The sequence below is a fragment of the Nerophis ophidion genome, linkage group LG17 (genome assembly GCF_033978795.1).
Source record: "Nerophis ophidion isolate RoL-2023_Sa linkage group LG17, RoL_Noph_v1.0, whole genome shotgun sequence".
Lineage (NCBI taxonomy): Eukaryota > Metazoa > Chordata > Actinopteri > Syngnathiformes > Syngnathidae > Nerophis > Nerophis ophidion.
The window spans coordinates 14,733,292-14,751,509 of record NC_084627.1 but is presented as its reverse complement, the minus strand read 5'-3'; the positions used below and the strand labels follow the sequence as shown (position 1 = coordinate 14,751,509).

Below are 18,218 nucleotides of genomic sequence, written 5' to 3'. Positions count from 1 at the left end.
AGAGCAGCCAGCCTGAAATGTGGGTGTCAGGGACAGACGCGGAAGAAGATTTTTACAACAAAGTTTTAAAGCTTAGTGATATATCAGATATAACAGATTGTAGGTGGGGGGTTTTTACCCTCCGCGTTCATATTTCGCTGTGTTTGTTGCATTTTTGTTGCATTTTGCTTGATTGTAAAATATGTCGATCGATTGAGAGGGGGTGTGACGTTCATATGCTGTCAATATTCAGTGTTTTATCGTTCATAGGTAATATTGTAAATCCATCCATCCATCCATCTTCTTCCGATTATCCGAGGTCGGTTCGCGGGGGCAACAGCCTAAGCAGGGAAACCCAGACTACACTCTCCCCAGCCACTTCGTCTAGCTCTTCCCGGGAGATCCCGAGGCGTTCCCAGGCCAGCCGGGAGACATAGTCTTCCCAACGTGTCCTGGGTCTTCCCTGTGGTCTCCTACCGGATGGACGTGCCCTAAACACCTCCCTAGGGAGGCGTTCGGGTGGCATCCTGACCAGATGCCCGAACCACCTCATCTGGCTCCTCTCGATGTGAAGGAGCAGCGGCTTTACTTTGAGTTCCTCCCGGATGGCAGAGCTTCTCACCCTATCTCTAAGGGAGAGCCCCGCCACACGGCGGAGGAAACTCATTTTGGCCGCTTGTACCCGTGATCTTATCCTTTCGGTCAAGACCCAAAGCTCATGACCATAGGTGAGGATGGGAACGTAGATCGACCGGTAAATTGAGAGCTTTGCCTTCCGGCTCAGCTCCTTCTTCACCACAACGGATCGGTACAACGTCCGCATTACTGAAGACTCCGCACCGATCCGCCTGTCGATCTCACGACTTACTCTTCCCTCACTCGTGAACAAGACTCCTAGGTAATTGAACTCCTCCACTTGGGGCAGGGTCTCCTCCCCAACCCGAAGATGGCATTCCACCCTTTTCCGGGCGAGAACCATGGACTCGGACTTGGAGGTGCTGATTCTCATTCCGGTCGCTTCAAACTCGGCTGCGAACCGATCCAGTGAGAGCTGAAGATCCCGGTCAGATGAAGCCATCAGGACCACATCATCTGCAAAAAGCAGAGACCAAACCGGAACTCCTCAACGCCTTGACTACGCCTAGATATTCTGTCCATAAAAGTTATGAACAGAATCGGTGACAAAGGACAGCCTTGGCAGAGTCCAACCCTCACCGGAAATGTGTTCGACTTACTGCCGGCAATGCGGACCAAGCTCTGGCACTGATCGTACTGGGAGCGGACCGCCACAATAAGACAGTCCGATACCCCAGACTCTCTGAGCACTCCCCACAGGACTTCCCGAGGAACATGGTCGAATGCCTTCTCCAAGTCCACAAAGCACATGTATTGTAAATCCCAGATTCTTTATTTTCATGTACATGTTCTAGGTGTCTTATTCAGTAAAAAAAATGAATACATTTTTAATTTTTTACATAACATTTTTAGCATTCAATCAGACATTATTGTGTGGGTTTTTTATTAGTGTTCCTGAAAATCAGATACACCGGCTCCCAGACACATGTTTTTCTCTAAAGTTGGCCCTTCAAGTCAAAATAATTGCCCAGGCTCGTTTTAAATCATATATATTTGTTTATATTTTATCTGATTATTTTACATATTATTTTATTTTGTATTCAATTTCCATACAGCGTATGCTCACGAGTGTCGCAGGTAAGCTGGAGTCCAACCCAGAAGAAAATTAAATTTATTGATATTTCATATTATATATATATTTTATTGGTTTGTATCTTATTTGATATTTTCCATATTATTTTATATACAATGTATTTTACAATGAATGTATTATTCTATTTAATGTTATTCAAGCAGCCAAGTTCAAACATGCCAACGCACAGAAGCAGTCCCAGGATACAGAATATGTAGATTTAGACTTGGACTTAGACCTAGACCTAGACAAACTTTACTGATCCACAAGGTAAAAGATACAGAATATGTAGACTTAGACTTGGACTTAGACCTAGACCTAGACAAACTTTACTGATCCACAAGGTAAATTGTTGTTCACAGTAGCTTTGATTGATTGATTGATTGAAACTTTTATTAGTAGATTGCACACTTCAGTACATAATCCGTAAAATTGACCACTAAATGGTAACACCCGAATACATTTTTCAACTTGTTTAAGTCGGGGTCCACGTTAATCAATTCATGGTATTCAGTTACAAAGGTTGGAAAGGGTAAGGATGGAAAGGAAACTGTAAGTATTAAGTAGACTAAAAATGTACCATAGTAACAATACACAATATAACATATATGTAATAGTTACAAATTATATATAAAGTACATAATATATGCAGATATATTATTATATCATATTATATTTTTATATAATTATACAATATATAACAAATCCCAATTACCATGGACAATATTACAGTATATGTAACAGCTGCAGCAAAAAAAATAAAAAAAATAAAAAAGGCAGCATAAAATACAGTATAGTATTAAAGCAGCCAGGAAATGACAGCGAACAACACAATCATACCTTGACATAAGAGTCACATGACCCATGATGCGCGTCCAACATTCCTCGTGCCTCTAAAACTGCCAAAAGGAGGGAAAATAGCTGATTAAGAGAATGATCAGTCCTCCCCAAGTCATGGTCGAGAGATGTGCATTGATTTAAAAGAAAACTATTTAATTATAGATGCATGCATTGGAGGGCAGTTAATTATGAATAGAAATCATCAAAAAGACATTCCCTTAGGGAAACATGTCCAGGTTTGCATGTAATGCAGTATAGTACCTAAGGTTTGGGTATTCTAGCTTATGAAGCTGTTCAATATTTTATTGTTATGCCAGCGCACATATGCCTTTTTCCTCAGCACTCACCGCTCACAGCGAGCACTTCCTGTCCCTGCGTGATTGACAGTTTCAGCTGACCTGCACAGAAGACGAGACGGTGAAGACTCGCAGCTCCAGAGTAATGAAACACTGTGTCTGTGTGTGAATGTGTCAATCACGTCGTCTTGTGCCCTCCCACTTAGTCACACTTGCCATCAGGCGCTGTTAACACCACCCCGGAGCCTTGTGTCGAGACCATGTTGACACGGTCGCCGGTCTAACATTGGCTTTGTGCTCGTCTAAATTTATCCCGCTCATGAGGAGCGCTCCAGTTAGCACTGATAACGTCTCGGGCACCTTGGCCCCGCTCGCATGCATGCCTGCATGGGTACGGGGGATGTTTGTCGTTCCCACACTGAGCTTGGCATTGCTTGTGTGCTCGCCTGCTGGCCGGACTGGCTTAGGCCGACGTAGAAGAAAAAAGCAGGAACGCTGCTTTTTAATGTCTTGCTGGTGGTTCATCTGAGCGTCCTCCATACAAAAAAAAAAGGCGATGCTGTGAAGGCGCCTCAAAGAGACTGGGCTCAAAGTGTAGCAAACAGCCAAACGAAATGGGTAGCGGGAAAAAAGACTAATTATTATTACCTTTGAGGACACATTTAATGGCCTACTGAAATGAGATTTTCTTATTTAAACGGGGATAGCAGGTCCATTCTATGTGTCATACTTGATAAATTCGCGATATTGCAATATTTTTGCTGACAGGATTTAGTAGAGAACATCGACGATAAAGTTTGCAATTTTTGGTCGCTAATAAAAAAGCCTTGCCTGTACCGGAAGTAGCAGGCGATGTGCGCGTGACGTCACGGGTTGTGGAGTTCCTCACATCATCACATTGTTTATAATCATAGCCACCAGCAGCTAGAGCGATTCGGACCGAGAAAGCGACAATTTCCCCATTAATTTGAGCGAGGATGAAAGATTTGTGGATGACGATAGTGAGAGTGAAGGACTAGAAAAATAAAAAAACAAGGCGAGGGCAGTGGGAGCATTCAGATGTTATTAGACACATTTACTAGGATAATTCTGGAAAATCCCTTATCTGCTTATTGTTTTAGTGAGATTATATGGTACCTGAAAGTCGGAGGGGTGTGGCCATAGGTGTGGTGACCGCCAGTGTCTCTGAGGGAAGCCACGTAGCAGCAGCAGGACGCAAGCTCCGCTGATGTCTACGGTAAGAGCCGACTTATTACCACAATTTTCACACCGAAACCTGCCGGTTGACATGTGGTCAGGATCCATGTTCGCTTGATCGCTCTGATCCATAGTAAAGCTTCACCTTCGTTTAAACAAGGAAACACCGGCTGTGTTTGTGATAATAAAGGCAGTTGCAATGCACCGCTTCCCACCTCCATCTTTCTACTTTGACTTCTCCATTACTAATTGAACAAATTGCAAAAGATTCAGCAACACAGATGTTAAAGTTCAAAAGTTAAAGTACCAATGATTGTCACACACACACTAGGTGTAGCGAAATTATTCTCTGCATTTGACCCATCACCCTTGATCGCCCTCTGGTAGGTGAGGGGAGCAGTGGGCAGCAGGGGTGCCGCGCACGGGAATCATTTTTGGTGATTTAACCCCAAATTCCAACCCTTGATGCTGAGTGCCAAGCAGGGAGGTAATGGGTCCCATTTTTATAGTCTCCAGAATACTGTGGAATTATGCGATTAAAGCAGACTACTTATAGCTTGGATCGGGCTGGAAAAAAATGTCCGCTACAACCCGAGACGTCACGCGACGTTTTCAACAGGATACTTCGCGCGAAATTTAAAATTGCAATTTAGTAAACTAAAAATGCCGTATTGGCATGTGTTGCAATGTTAATATTTCATCATTGATATATAAACTATCAGACTGCGTGGTCGGTAGTAGTGGGTTTTAGTAGGCCTTTAAAGATACAGTAGGTAACTATTTTAGCTTCCTAAAACTGTGTGGAGTGCTGGCACATGTGGTGCAAACCCAGATAAAAATGTAGGTTGGAAAATTTATAATTTTTCTTTTAGCCATTGGCAACATGCATCTAGAGATAGGTTAATTGGCAACACTAAAATTGGCCCTAGTGCAGGGGTCGGCAACCCAAAATGTTGAAACAGCCATATTGGACCAAAAATACAAAAACAAATCTGTCTGGAGCCGCCAAAAATTAAAAACCATATTACACAAAGACATGCACCTGGGGATAGGTTGATTGGCAACACTAAATTGGCCCTAGTGTTTGAATGTGAGTGTGAATGTTGTCTGTCTATCTGTGTTGGCCCTGCGATGAGGTGGCGACTTGTCCAGGGTGTACCCCGCCTTCCGCCCGATTATAGCTGAGATAGGCGCCAGCACCCCCCGCAACCCCAAAAAAGGGAATAAGCGGTAGAAAAATGGATGGATGGATTACATACAGATAGTGTGTCATGAGATATACATTGAATTAAGAGGACTTAAAGGAAACTAAATGAGCTCAAATATAGCTACAAATGAGGCATAATGATGCAATATGTACATGTAGCTAGCCTCAATAGCATGTTAGCATCGATCAGCTTGCAGTGACCAAATATGTCTGATTAGCACTCCACTCAAGTCAATAACGTCAACAAAACTCACCTTTGTGCATTCATGCACAACGTTAAATGTTTGGTGGACAAAATGAGACAGAAAAAGAAGTGGCAAAAAACATGTCTGAGAAAGGAATAAAGTTGTACATGTAAACCAGGGGTGCCCACACTTTTTCTGCAGGCGAGCTACTTTTCAATTGACCAACTCGAGGGGATCTACCTCATTTATATATATAATTTATATTTATTTTTTTATGAAAGAGACATTTTTGTAAACAAGTTAAATGTGTTTAATGATAATACAAGCATGTGTAACACATGTAGATGTCTTTCTTTCACGAAGACAAGAATATAAGTTGGTGTATTACCTGATTCTGATGACTTGCATTGATCGGAATCAGACAGTAATGATGATAACGCCCACATTTTCAAATGGAGGAGAAAAAAAGTTGTCCTTTCTGCACAATACCACATGAAAGTGGTTGGTTTTTGGCATCTAATTCATCCAGCTTCCATACACTTTACAAGAAAAACATTGGCGGCAAATTCCGTAGCTTGCTTGATTGACATTCACGGCACTCGAGGGTCTTGTGAGATGACGCTGGCTGCTGCCAGTTCTTTATTATGAAAAAATGACAGAGGAAGGCGAGAAACACTTTTTATTTCAACAGACTTTCGCGCCGTCCCTTCCGTCAAAACGCTAAAGGCCGATTGCACATTTCCTATCTTCACAATAAAAGCCCTGCTTCATGCTGCCTGCACTAACAAAATAAGAGTCTCGGAAAGCTGGCGTGCACAAGTGATGTGCACGCCAGCTTTCTGAGGGATCGCTTGTGCACGCCAGTTTTCCGAGACTCTGTATTTAGTTCCCTGCTTAGGTTGTTGCCCCCGCGACCCGACCTCAGATAAGCGGAAGAAGATGGATGGATGGATGGATGGATCTTGCAGCAGCCAGCGTCATCTCACAAGACCCTCCGGTACCGTGAATGTCATTTAAGTGACGTCTTGGTGAAGATTGATGATCACTAATTTTTAGGTCTATTTTTTTTAAAAGCCTGGCTCGAGATCGACTGACACACCCCCCGCGGTCGACTGGTAGCTCGCGATCGACGTAATGGGCACCCCTGATGTAAACAAACTAAGGTGAGTTCAAGGACCGCCAAAATTAGTAGGACAAAACGGCGCTCGCCAAACACTTCAGTGAAGCATGTTTATTATAAAAAGTGTGCTTTATAACAATTAGTGAGGTTTGCGGTATGTTTGTCCTCCAACAGAAACCATATTAAAACAAAAAATATATATTTTATATTCTTTTTCCCCTCATCTTTTTCCATTTTTCATACACTTTTGAAAAAGCTCCAGAGAGCCACTAGGACAGCGCTAGAGCCGCGGGTTGCCGACCCCCGCCCTAGTGTGTGAATGTGAGTGTGAATGTTGTCTGTCTATCTGTGTTGGCCCTGTGATGAGGTGGCGACTTGTCCAAGGTGTACCCCGTCTTCCGCCCAAATGCAGCTGAGGCGGTAGAAATGGATGGATGAGTCCTGTGTAGGTATTGGCACCAATTGGGGTACCAATTGAGTGCTAAATCAATGCAGATTCAGCCATCTGCAAATGTAAGTAAGTCCATCCTTTCTACCGCTTGTCCCTTTTTGGGTTCACAGGGGGTGCTGGAGCCTATCCCAGCTGCACACGGGCGGTAGGCGGGGTACACCCTGGACAAGTCGCCACCTCATCGCAGGGCCAACACAGATAGACAACATTCGTACACTAATAATAATAATAATAATAATGGATTAGATTTATATCGCGCTTTTCTATTGTTAGATACTCAAAGCGCTCACAGAGAAGTGGGAACCCATCATTCATTCACACCTGGTGGTGGTAAGCTACATCAGTAGCCACAGCTGCCCTGGGGTAAACTGACGGAAGCGTGGCTGCCAGTTTGCGCCTACGGCCGCTCCAACCATCACCTATCATTTATTCATCATTCATTCACCAGTGTGAGCGGCACCGGGGGAAAAGGTGAAGTGTCCTGCCCAAGGACACAACAGCAGCTATTTTGGTTGTCAATAGGTGGGAAGCGAACCTGCAACCCTCAGGTTTCTGGCACGGCTGCTCTACCCACTAGGGCCAATTTAGTGGGCCAAAGTCCATCCATCCATCCATTTTCCACAGCTTGTCCCTTTTGGGGTCGCAGGGGGTGCTTGAGCCTATCTCAGCTGCATTTGGGCGGAAGGCGGAGTACACCCTGGACAAGTCGCCACCTCATCGCAGGGCCAACACAGATAGACAGACAACATTCACACACTAGGGCCAATTTAGTGTGCCAAAGTCCATCCATCCATCCATTTTTCTACCGCTTGTCCCTTTCGGGGTGGCGGGGGGTGCTGGAGCCTATCTCAGCTTCATCCGGGCGGAAAGCGGGGTACACCCTGGACAAGTCGCCATCTCATTTCAGGGCCAACCCAGATAGACAGACAACATTCACACACTAGCGCCAATTTAGTGTGCCGAAGTCATTACACACATATCACGTGCTGTACCGTCCATCCAAGGGGGGCCTCGTGTTTGTGCAAAGGAGCGCCTGTGAAATGTTAATTAATGACTGACAGGTCGCTTTATATGACATTCTTTACGGAAACATATTCTAAGCCGCTTCCTGCTGCGTCACTGATAAGAATCATATAGCAAATTCCCCTCAACATTGTCCCTGTACCAGTGGCAGACAGCTTTAGTGCAGCTCCAGTAAAGCGGTAGTTCCCTAGTTGCAGCTGTGCCAGGAATGTTTGCAACGTTTAATTATGTTAAATTTCTATATATATATACATATATACACACACACATATACACATATAATCATGAAAATAAAGAAAACGCATTGAAATGAGAAGGTGTGTCCTAACTTTTGGCTTGTACTGTGTATATATATATATATATATATATATATATATATATATATATATATATATATAAAGTATGACAGGAACAACAATATTTTTGCACAAAAATAAAAGATGTAGTATTTACAATATGATCAGAAACGATCAGACACGTCACTTTGTTACTAAAACAAGCTTTAGCTCACAGACTGAACAACAAAACATTGACACCCCCCATCACTACAATGTGAAGTACAAACAATAAATGATAGAATATTGAGAGTATGTGAACTATTCCTAATTTGTTTACTTCCTTGATGACCTCCTTAAAGTTTTGGAATTCATCAGAAATATCAAGCAGGTAAAAAGCATCAAACATGTCAAAGTGTGGAGAGTATTGGGCATTGTACCCATACTGCTTGGTAATGGATTTAAATGGGTATAATTTTGAATTGTGTGTGGTGCTTAGTCATTTTTTATAATGTCCGCATAGTTATGTGGGCAATTTGTGTGGGAAAGACTGTTCGAATGGTACCTATATGTTGTTTCTTATGCAACCTACTACTGATGTTTTGCTCGAATGGGCAATGACTAAGCAAAAGCGGTACTGCGGTGGGTCGTGAACTTTTTGGTTGATTGGAAAAAATTGTATATTTTTTTATGTTCGGCATTCACTTTTTCCACAAATTTTAATCCCTTTAAATACACATTAACATAGCTTCTGTGACGCTTAGCTGGCATCGTGGTGTGGTTCTTGTTCTCTCGTGGATGCAGCTGGAAACAGCGTGAAGGAAATAATGATGATTTATTTAACTACAAAACAAACTAAGAACAGAAATACAGGCACAAAGGCACTGTAGACAAACCAACAGAACTAGCATGAGAGCTAGAAAGAACAAAAGACGCTAGCATGTGAGCTAGGGAAAAAAACAAAGGGATAGCGTGGAAGCTAACAAGTACAAAAAGTCTTTTTACCATGATCGGTGATAGCGACGTCACCTGTTGCATTGAATAGCAAATGAGAATCCGAGAGCGAGTAACGAAAAAGGCAGGCTTAAGTAAAGACAGAAATTAGGAGGCAGGTGTGCGTCGAAAACACAAGGCAGGTGACACTAATATGAAACTATGGCAACGGAACAAAACAGGAAGTGCCACCAGGAACTAAGGAAGTCAAATAACAACAAGACGAGATACAAAACAGAAACAAACCAGAACATGACATGATCCAAGTAGCCGATCATGACGGCTTCGACACACTGGTCTAAAATTGGCAGTGACATGACCATCGAACTACTGTAGTTTTTTGGTTTTTGTAGTTTTTTTTTCAAAATGTCGCACTTTTATTGTTATTATTTATATTTTGCAATTTATTTATTTTTATTGTATTATTGTTTTACTTTTTATTTGACTCCTTTTATCGTATTGCTTTTGCACTATCTTGTTTAGCTCATTCATTGTTTATGTTCTTTGTTTGTTTTTGTTTTGGTTTATTTTGCTCAATGCTTTTTAACCTGTAAAGCACTTTGGTTCAATTTAAAAATGGTTGTAAATGTGCTATATAAATTAAGTTGCCTTGCTTTGTACCTTGCAGGATTCATATAAATACTTGAATAGATAATTATTATATTAATGTACATAATGTTAGCGATTATAATTATTTTTATTAGTAGTAGTAGTAGTTTATTTCCAACATGTTTACAAAGTTTTGTCCTAAATGTTTACAGTTCACAGTTTAACATGTTTGAACGGGAGCAGGAATAAGCAAAACCTATTTACTCCTGACCCTTCATCCGACTACAATGATCATCATCACCACCGGAACTGAATTTACCCTAGGGGCTTAATCAAGTAAATAAATGGACGTTACGTCACAGGCAACAAAGATATCGAAATATGTCACCGTTTAACTTTTACGTGAATCGATATCAGCACACCAGTCGTCAGCTAGCGATTAGCGCAGCAGTTTTCAGCTAGCGATCGACGTACTGGTTATCAGCTAGCAATTGTCAGTTAGCTATGAGTGTACTAATAGATGGAATGCAATTAGTGCTCCAGTTTTCAGCTGACATTTAACACGCTGTTTGTCCGCTAGCGATTAGCGCATCACTTGTCAGCATGCAATTAGCGCGTCAGTTGTCAGCTATCGACAAGTGCGACAATTGTCAGTTGGTGACTCGCGCACCTGTTTTCAGCTGGCGATTAGCATGCTAGTTGTTAGCTAGGGATTAGAGTACAAGTTGCTAGCTAGCTATTGGTGACACTATACTGTATAATGTTAATAACAAGGTACCTTAAGGATCAATCAATCAATCAATCAATGTTTATTTATATAGCCCTAAATCACAAATGTCTCAAAGGACTGTGCAAACCATTACGACTACGACATCCTCGGAAGAACCCACAAAAGGGCAAGGAAAACTCACACCCAGTGGGCAGGGAGAATTCACATCCAGTGGGACGCCAGTGACAATGCTGACTAGGGGACCGAAAGCAATGGATGTCGAGCGGGTCTAACATGATACTGTGAAAGTTCAATCCATAGTGGCTCCAACACAGCCGCGAGAGTTCAGTTCAAAGCGGATCCAAGACAGCAGCGAGAGTCCCGTCCACAGGAAACCATCCCAAGCGGAGGCGGATCAGCAGCGTAGAGATGTCCCCAACCGATACACAGGCGAGCGGTCCATCCTGGGCCTCGACTCTGGAGAGCCAGTACTTCATCCATGGTCATCGGACCGGACCCCCTCCACAAGGGAGGGGGGGACATGGGAGAAAAAAGAAAAGAAGCGGCAGATCAACTGGTCTAAAAAGGAGGTCTATTTAAAGGTTACAGTATACAGATGAGTTTTAAGGTGAGACTTAAATGCTTCTACTGAGGTAGCATCTCAAACTATTAACGGGAGGGCATTCCAGAGTACTGGAGCCCGAACGGAAAAAGCTCTATAGCCCGCAGACTTTTTTTGGGCTTTAGGAATCACTAATAAGCCGGAGTCTTTTGAACGCAGATTTCTTGCCGGGACATATGGTACAATACAATCGGCAAGATAAGATGGAGCTAGACCGTGTAGTATTTTATACGTAGACCACTTTAATTTAGATCACAATTTTATACAGGATATATACGTATGTAGGGGGTCCCTGAACAATCTGTACATTGATTGATTGATACTTTTATTAGTAGATTGCACAGTTCAGTACATATTCCGTACAATTGACCACTAAATAGTAACACCCGAATAAGTTTTTCAACTTGTTTAAGTCGGGGTCCACGTTAATCAATTCATGGTGTGGGGGTCCTTGGCCTGGAAAATGTTGAAAACCTCTGCACAAGAAAATACATTTACATGGAGGATTTTAAATATAAAACTGATGGCGATTAGAGTGCAAGTTGCCAGCTAGCTATTAGCGACACTATACTGTATGATGTTAATATTTTAGTATTGCACAATAGGTACCTTTAAGATCTGTTTAATTTAGATCACAATTTTAAACAAGATATATATGTAGGGGGTCCCTGAATAATCTATACATGAGTGTGGGGGTCCTTGGTCTGGAAAACGTTGAAGACCTCTGGACTAGAAAATAAATTTACATGGAGGATATTTAATATAAAACTGCTAATGAAAGGCTTTGAGAAGGTAACCCGCAGTTCTTTCTATCTGAAAGGACAACAAGTCATGTTGACGTCTTTGTGCATGTAACCCAACCCCCACCCCCCGCGCGTTCCAAAATAAAGACATCATTGGAAACAGGATGAATGATTTACATGAAAAAAAAAAAGAAGGAAGAGGAGCTCCTTCACTGGCTTCCGCCTTCCTCTTTATCCGTCTTCGCTTTTAATTTGGCTTTGTTGCTTATTTGTCACATTTGCATATGAAAAGAGAGGCGCCCCGCCAGCACCTAATAAGACCAGGCCAGGAGACACTGATGGTTTTCATGTGACAGCTGAAAAAAAAAACTTCATCAGCAGAAAAGGAGCCAGGAGGGAGGCGCCGACCCCATCCAGGTTGTGTGTGAACTGAAGTCATTTGGGGTAGTGCTATCTATATGAAGGATGTCATTCTTCACAAGAGGACAAAGGCAGTGGTGTCCCAAGTATGGCTTGGGGGTCTTTTGCGCCCTAAGACTTGTATTTTTGTTGGCCTGCGACATGCTTTTAAAAACATTATCATGGATGATTAGGGACACGCAAACAATAAAACCATGAAAAAGTTGCGTGAAAAAAGTATTCTTTAAATCAACACAGTAATACCATAGGACACACTTGGGATATCGGTACGATAATTCATTAGTGGGATCAACCAATACCAGCGCCGATATCCATCACATGTATTAACTGTACATTTTGTATTTATTGGGACAGTTTAACAATATCAACACAATATTTGAAATAGTTCCTTATTCTCCACTTTTACATACAATTGTTTGAGGAAAAACAATAGGCCATAATATGCACTAAGCAAAAGCAAAAACTAATAACGACTACTATTTAAATCCTTTAGTTTTTGCCTTCAAAGTCCCTGAATTTGTAAACAATGACAAAAAAACTTTTTTTTTGGGACGGGGGAATTAAATATTAAATATTGATCCAAACATAAACATCTAAATATTGAAACCACCCTTTATTAGGCCATACAAAACAACTCAGGGGACCAAATTTGGCCGGAGGAATCCACTTCTATTCACTTCAAAGGAAATATTCCACTTTGAAGGTGCACATCTGACCTGTGATCAGTTATTGTGGGCAGGTGAACACTGACCTGGGATCAGTTATTGTGGGCATGTCAACATCTGACCTAAGATCAGTTATTGTGGGCAGGTGCACATCTGACCTGGGATCAGTTCTTGAGGGAAGGTGCACATCTGACCTGGGATCAGTTATTGTGGGCATGTCAACATCTGACCTAAGTTATTATGGGCAGATGCACATCTGACCTGGGATCAGTTATTGTCGGCATGTCAACATCTGACCTAAGATCAGTTCTGACCTGGGATCAGTTATTGTGGGGAGTGTCAAAATCTGACCTAAGATCAGTTCCTGTGGGTAGGTGCACATCTGACCTGAGATCAGTTCTTGTGGCCCATGTCCACATCTAACCTGGGATCAGTTATTGTGGTTATGTCAACATTTGACTTAAGATCAGTTCTTGTGGGCAGGTGCACATATGACCTAAGATCAGTTCTTGTGGCCCATGTCCACATATGACCTGGGATCAGTTATTGTGTGCATGTCAACATCTGACGTAAGATCAGTTATTGTGGGCATGTCAACATCTGACCTAAGATCAGTTCTTGAGGACAGGTGCACATATTACCTGGGATCAGTAATTATGGGAAGGTGCACATCTGACCTGAGATCAGTGCATGTGGCCCATGACCAGATATGACATGGCATCAGTTCTTGTGGCCATGTCCACATCTGACCTGGGATCAGTTATTGTGGGCAGGTGCACATCTGACCTGGGATCAGTTATTGTGGCCATGTCCACATCTGACCTAAGATCAGTTCTTGTGGGCAGGTGCACATTTGACCTGGGATCAGTTATTGTGGGCAGGAGAACATCTGACCTGGGATCAGTTCATGTGGGCAGCTGCACATCTGACCTAAGATCAGTTCTTGTGGCCCATGTCCACATATGACTTGGGATCAGTTATTATGGGCAGGTGAACATCTGACTTGGGATCAGTTCTTGTGGGCATGTCCACATCTGACCTAAGATCAGTTATTGTGGGCAGGTGCACATCTGACCTGGGATCAGTTATTATGGGCAGGTGCATATCTGACCTGGGATCAGTTATTGTGGGCAGCTGCACATCTGACCTAAGATCAGTTCTTGTGGGTAGGTGCACATATGACCCGGGATCAGTTCTTGTGGATAGGTGCACATATGACCTGGGATCAGTTATTATGGACAGGTGCACATCTGACCTGGGATCAGTTCTTGTGGGAAGCTGCACATCTGACCTGAGATCAGTTCTTGTGGCCCATGTCCACATGTGACCTGGGATCAGTTTTTATGGGCAGGTGCACATCTGACCTGGGATCAGTTCTTGTAGGCAGGAGAACAGCTGACCTAGGATCAGTTCTTGTGGTCATGTCCACATCTGACCTAAGATCAGTTTTTGTGGGCAGGTGCACATCTGACCTGGGATCAGTTAATATGGGCAGGTGCACATCTGTCTCCATCTCTCTCTCCGTCTCTCTATACCAAAAAGTTCTATTTTGGTTTCATCTGACCACATGACATTCTCCCAATCCTCTGCTGTATCATCCATGTATCCATTTTGGTATAAACTCAACTTGTCGTGTTTGGAGGAAGAAGAATACTGAGTTGCATCCCAAGAACACCACACCTACTGTGAAGCATGGGGGTGGAAACATCATGCTTTGGGGCTGTTTTTCTGCTAAGGGGACAGGACAATTGATCCGTGTTAAGGAAAGAATGAATGGGGCCATGTATCCTGAAATTTTGAGCCAAAACCTCCTTCCATCAGTGAGAGCTTTGAATGGTTGACCAAATACTTATTTTCCACCATAATTTACAAATAAATTATTTAAAATTCCTACAGTGTTGCACAATCGGTGGCTGACTAAATACTTTTTTGGCCCACTGTATAAATATGTATCTATGTACTTGAACTCTCCTGAAGTAATCAATAAAGTACTATCTATCTATACATACATACTTGTGTGTGTGTATATATATATATATATATATATATATATATATATATATATATATATATATATATATATATATATATATACATACATACATACATACATACATACATACATACATACATACATAAATACATAAACAAATGCTTTGTTGGGACACCCTTGTTTTAGAGCACACCTCGGCAAAGTAAGGCCCGCGGGCCACATGGTGCCCCACAAGCTTTTCAATCTGGCCCGCCGGACATTCCCAAATATTTTTTTTAGATCTCTAAGATGTAAAGTTTAGCTGCCATTATGATGTGCAGTGATGTTTTCTAATGACCGTAAGTCTTACACTATACCAAATCTTTCAATTCTTGGAATCTGCACTTTTGCTTTATATACTAGTTACTAAGGTCATCTAATTAGTTACTATAGTAATCTAATTAGTTACTATGGTAATCTAAGACAGTGGTCCCCAACCTTTTTGTAGCTGCGGATAACGCTTGATAATTGGTCCTGGGGCCCGGGACAAATTTCTTTGTCATGAAAAGGGGAGTTTTTTTGGGTTGGTGCACTAATTGTAAGTGTATCTTGTGTTTTTATGTTGATTTGGTAAAAAATAAAAATAATAATCAATAAAAAATTATTCTGCGGTAGCCCGGTACCGGTGGTTGGGGACCACTGATCTAAGACACAGCAGCTCAGACCAGGCACCAAGCAGTTTGGGTGGGGATCGTTTCCCCAGAGTGTTTCCAGAGCCTGAAATGTGGGTGTCAGGGACAGACGCGGAAGTAGATTTTTAGTACAAAGTTCTAAAACTTAGTGATGTATCAGATATATCAGATTGTAGGTGGGGGTTTTTTACCCTTAGCGTTCATATTTGCCTGTGTTTGTTGCATTTCTGTTGCGTTTTCGCTTGATTGTAAAATATGTCATCTGTTGTCAATATTCATTGTTTTATCGTTCATAGTGAATATTGTAAATCCCACATTCTTTATTTACATGTACATTCTGGGTGTCTCATTCAGTAAAAACAATTTTAATTCCATTCTGTTTTCTAAGGCGGTCTTTAGCATTCAATCAGACTGTGGAAAGGCGGAGCCGACGGGTCGACAGCGGGGCGGGACACGCTTTGGCCCGGCTCAAGATGGCGGCCAGGAGGCAGGGAATGCAGCGGAATGGCGAGGCGGGGCGTGCCTGGAGCGACGCTGCAACAATCAAAATCAGGTGCGTGACACACACACTGGTACTCAATCTGTCTATCTCCTCGCAGCATTTAAGAGGGGAGAAGGAGAAAGGAGGGAGAGAGAGAGTTGGAGTGTCCGCAGGAGTGCAGCACGGCAGAAGCAACCAAAACAACACGACCGATTGAAGAATGAGCCCCAGGGGAAGACGACGTCACCGGCAGCCGAAAAGCCAGCCGAGACGAGCAGCGGAGGAGGTGGCGCTGAAAAGCGACCCGTTCGACACTGAAGCTTTGTTTATTGAAATAATAAACGACAGTCAAACCTGCTCAGCGATGTCCTTCCTAAATGGTCCATGCAACCCACACGGTGATGGCTGGAGTCTTTCACACAGACATTATTGTGAGGTTTTGTATTAGTGTTCCAAAAAACAGATACACCAGCCCAAGACACATTTTTCCTTTAAATTTGTCCCCCAACTTGAAATAATTGCCCAGGCTTGTTTTAGAGCAGGGGTAGGGAACCTATGGCTCGCGAGCCAAATGTGGCTCTTTTGATGACTGCATCTGGCTCTCGGATAAATCTGAGCTTACACTGCTTAACACAATAAGCAATGAATAATTCCACTTGTAATCACAGTGTTAAAAATAACGTTGAAAATATAAAAATGCTCATGCATTTGAATCCTTCCTTTCTTTTTTCTACTGCACCTGTTCAAGAAGTTGCCTTAAGGGAAAGAAATAATTTATTTATAATTGGTTAGTGTAGGGTTAGCCCTCTTGGGGGTTCTTCAACAAGGCCCAGGTGGGCCATTTACACACCTGTCACTGATTTCGAGGCCGGTCCTGGCAACACCCCGCTTCGCTGCAGACCCGCAGGCCACGCCCCCTCCTAAGTTAGCTTCAGAATAACAACATTATTACAAAGAATAGGAGACCTATTATACTCTAGAAATGTTGGTCTTACTTAAAAATGCACACTTTTAGTTGTTTTCAGTGTTAAAAATATATTATATGGCTCTTACGTAAATACATTTTAAAATTTTTGGCTTCTTGGCTCTCTCAGCCAAAAAGGTTCCCTACCCCTGGTTTAGAGGGTATGTACAGTAGACGTATAAACACAACCACTAGGGGGGGGCACATTATCATAAAGCTGAACACATTGAAGTCAATTGAGATGCGCACTGATTATATTTTTAATAACACGCTGCATTTGGAGGGTTCTATATTATGTGCGACTTATATAATCAAACTGTAGAAATAGGGCCTTTAATGCGCCATCTATGTTAAGCAGTAGCAGTATGTTATTTGCTGTGCCACATAATCCCACGCTCAAATAAAAATGTAAAGTTTTCTTGATCCAAACGTTTCTTCTGAGCTGTGCACAAAGTCGTTTAAAGTCAGCCGCAGTTAGAACTTCCTACCCGAGCTGTCATCGGGGGGACAAAAACACCAAATTCAGCCACACCCCTGTAAAAACCTATGCATATTAATCTGTGCCAGCACTAGATAATGGATGAGGCTTTGGGTGCATCCTCCACCGGTGTGAATAATACCCTCCATAAATGATTCAAAGTGTCACCACACAAGGAAGGGCAGCCTCATTAGCACACTAAAAGCCTGTTTGCTAGATCACGTTGCTCTACTAGACACGCGCCTTCAATAACATAGCATGTGTACACTATTATATGACAGTACAATATTAACACAACACAGTGCACGCTTACAATTGTCAAGTAAGAGAGAGGGGATGAGAGACGGCTCCTCACCGTGAGTCCTCAGCAGGAAGGACAGCGGCGCCTTGGAGAACTTTCCAGAAGGTTTCCGCAAGTAAACTCTGAATGAGGACATCGTGACCAACGAGCACCTTCGTTCGAAGGCCAACGAGACGCTCAAAGCAGCTAAGCAACACCACCGCCACTAAGAAATTTGATGCTATACGTGTGTGTGCATGTGTGTATGTGTGTGTGTGTGTGTGTGTGTGTGTGTGTGTGTCCAAAGCTAGAAACATGCTTGTAGACCACTGGTTCTCAAACTTTTTCCACCAAGTACCACCTCAGAAA

The 18,218-nt window shown here is 42.5% G+C and overlaps 1 protein-coding gene across 4 annotated transcripts in view; it reads right to left on the bottom strand.

Moving 5' to 3' along the window:
• rgs3a (regulator of G protein signaling 3a) overlaps positions 1-18,218 on the bottom strand; it is a 354,609-nt gene that overhangs the window by 326,560 nt on the left and 9,831 nt on the right. For 2 of the 4 annotated variants that reach the window (XM_061876385.1, XM_061876387.1), the window contains exons 1-3: positions 17,883-18,021; positions 2,875-2,925; positions 2,528-2,586 (exon numbers count right to left, since the gene is read on the bottom strand). In XM_061876385.1, coding sequence (XP_061732369.1) covers positions 2,528-2,586; positions 2,875-2,925; positions 17,883-18,006 — 234 coding nt within the window. In that variant the 5' untranslated portion in view covers positions 18,007-18,021. Of the gene's footprint in view, positions 1-2,527; positions 2,587-2,874; positions 2,926-17,882; positions 18,033-18,218 lie in introns of those variants that run through there. The other 2 variants (XM_061876386.1, XM_061876388.1) reach the window with 2 other exon arrangements.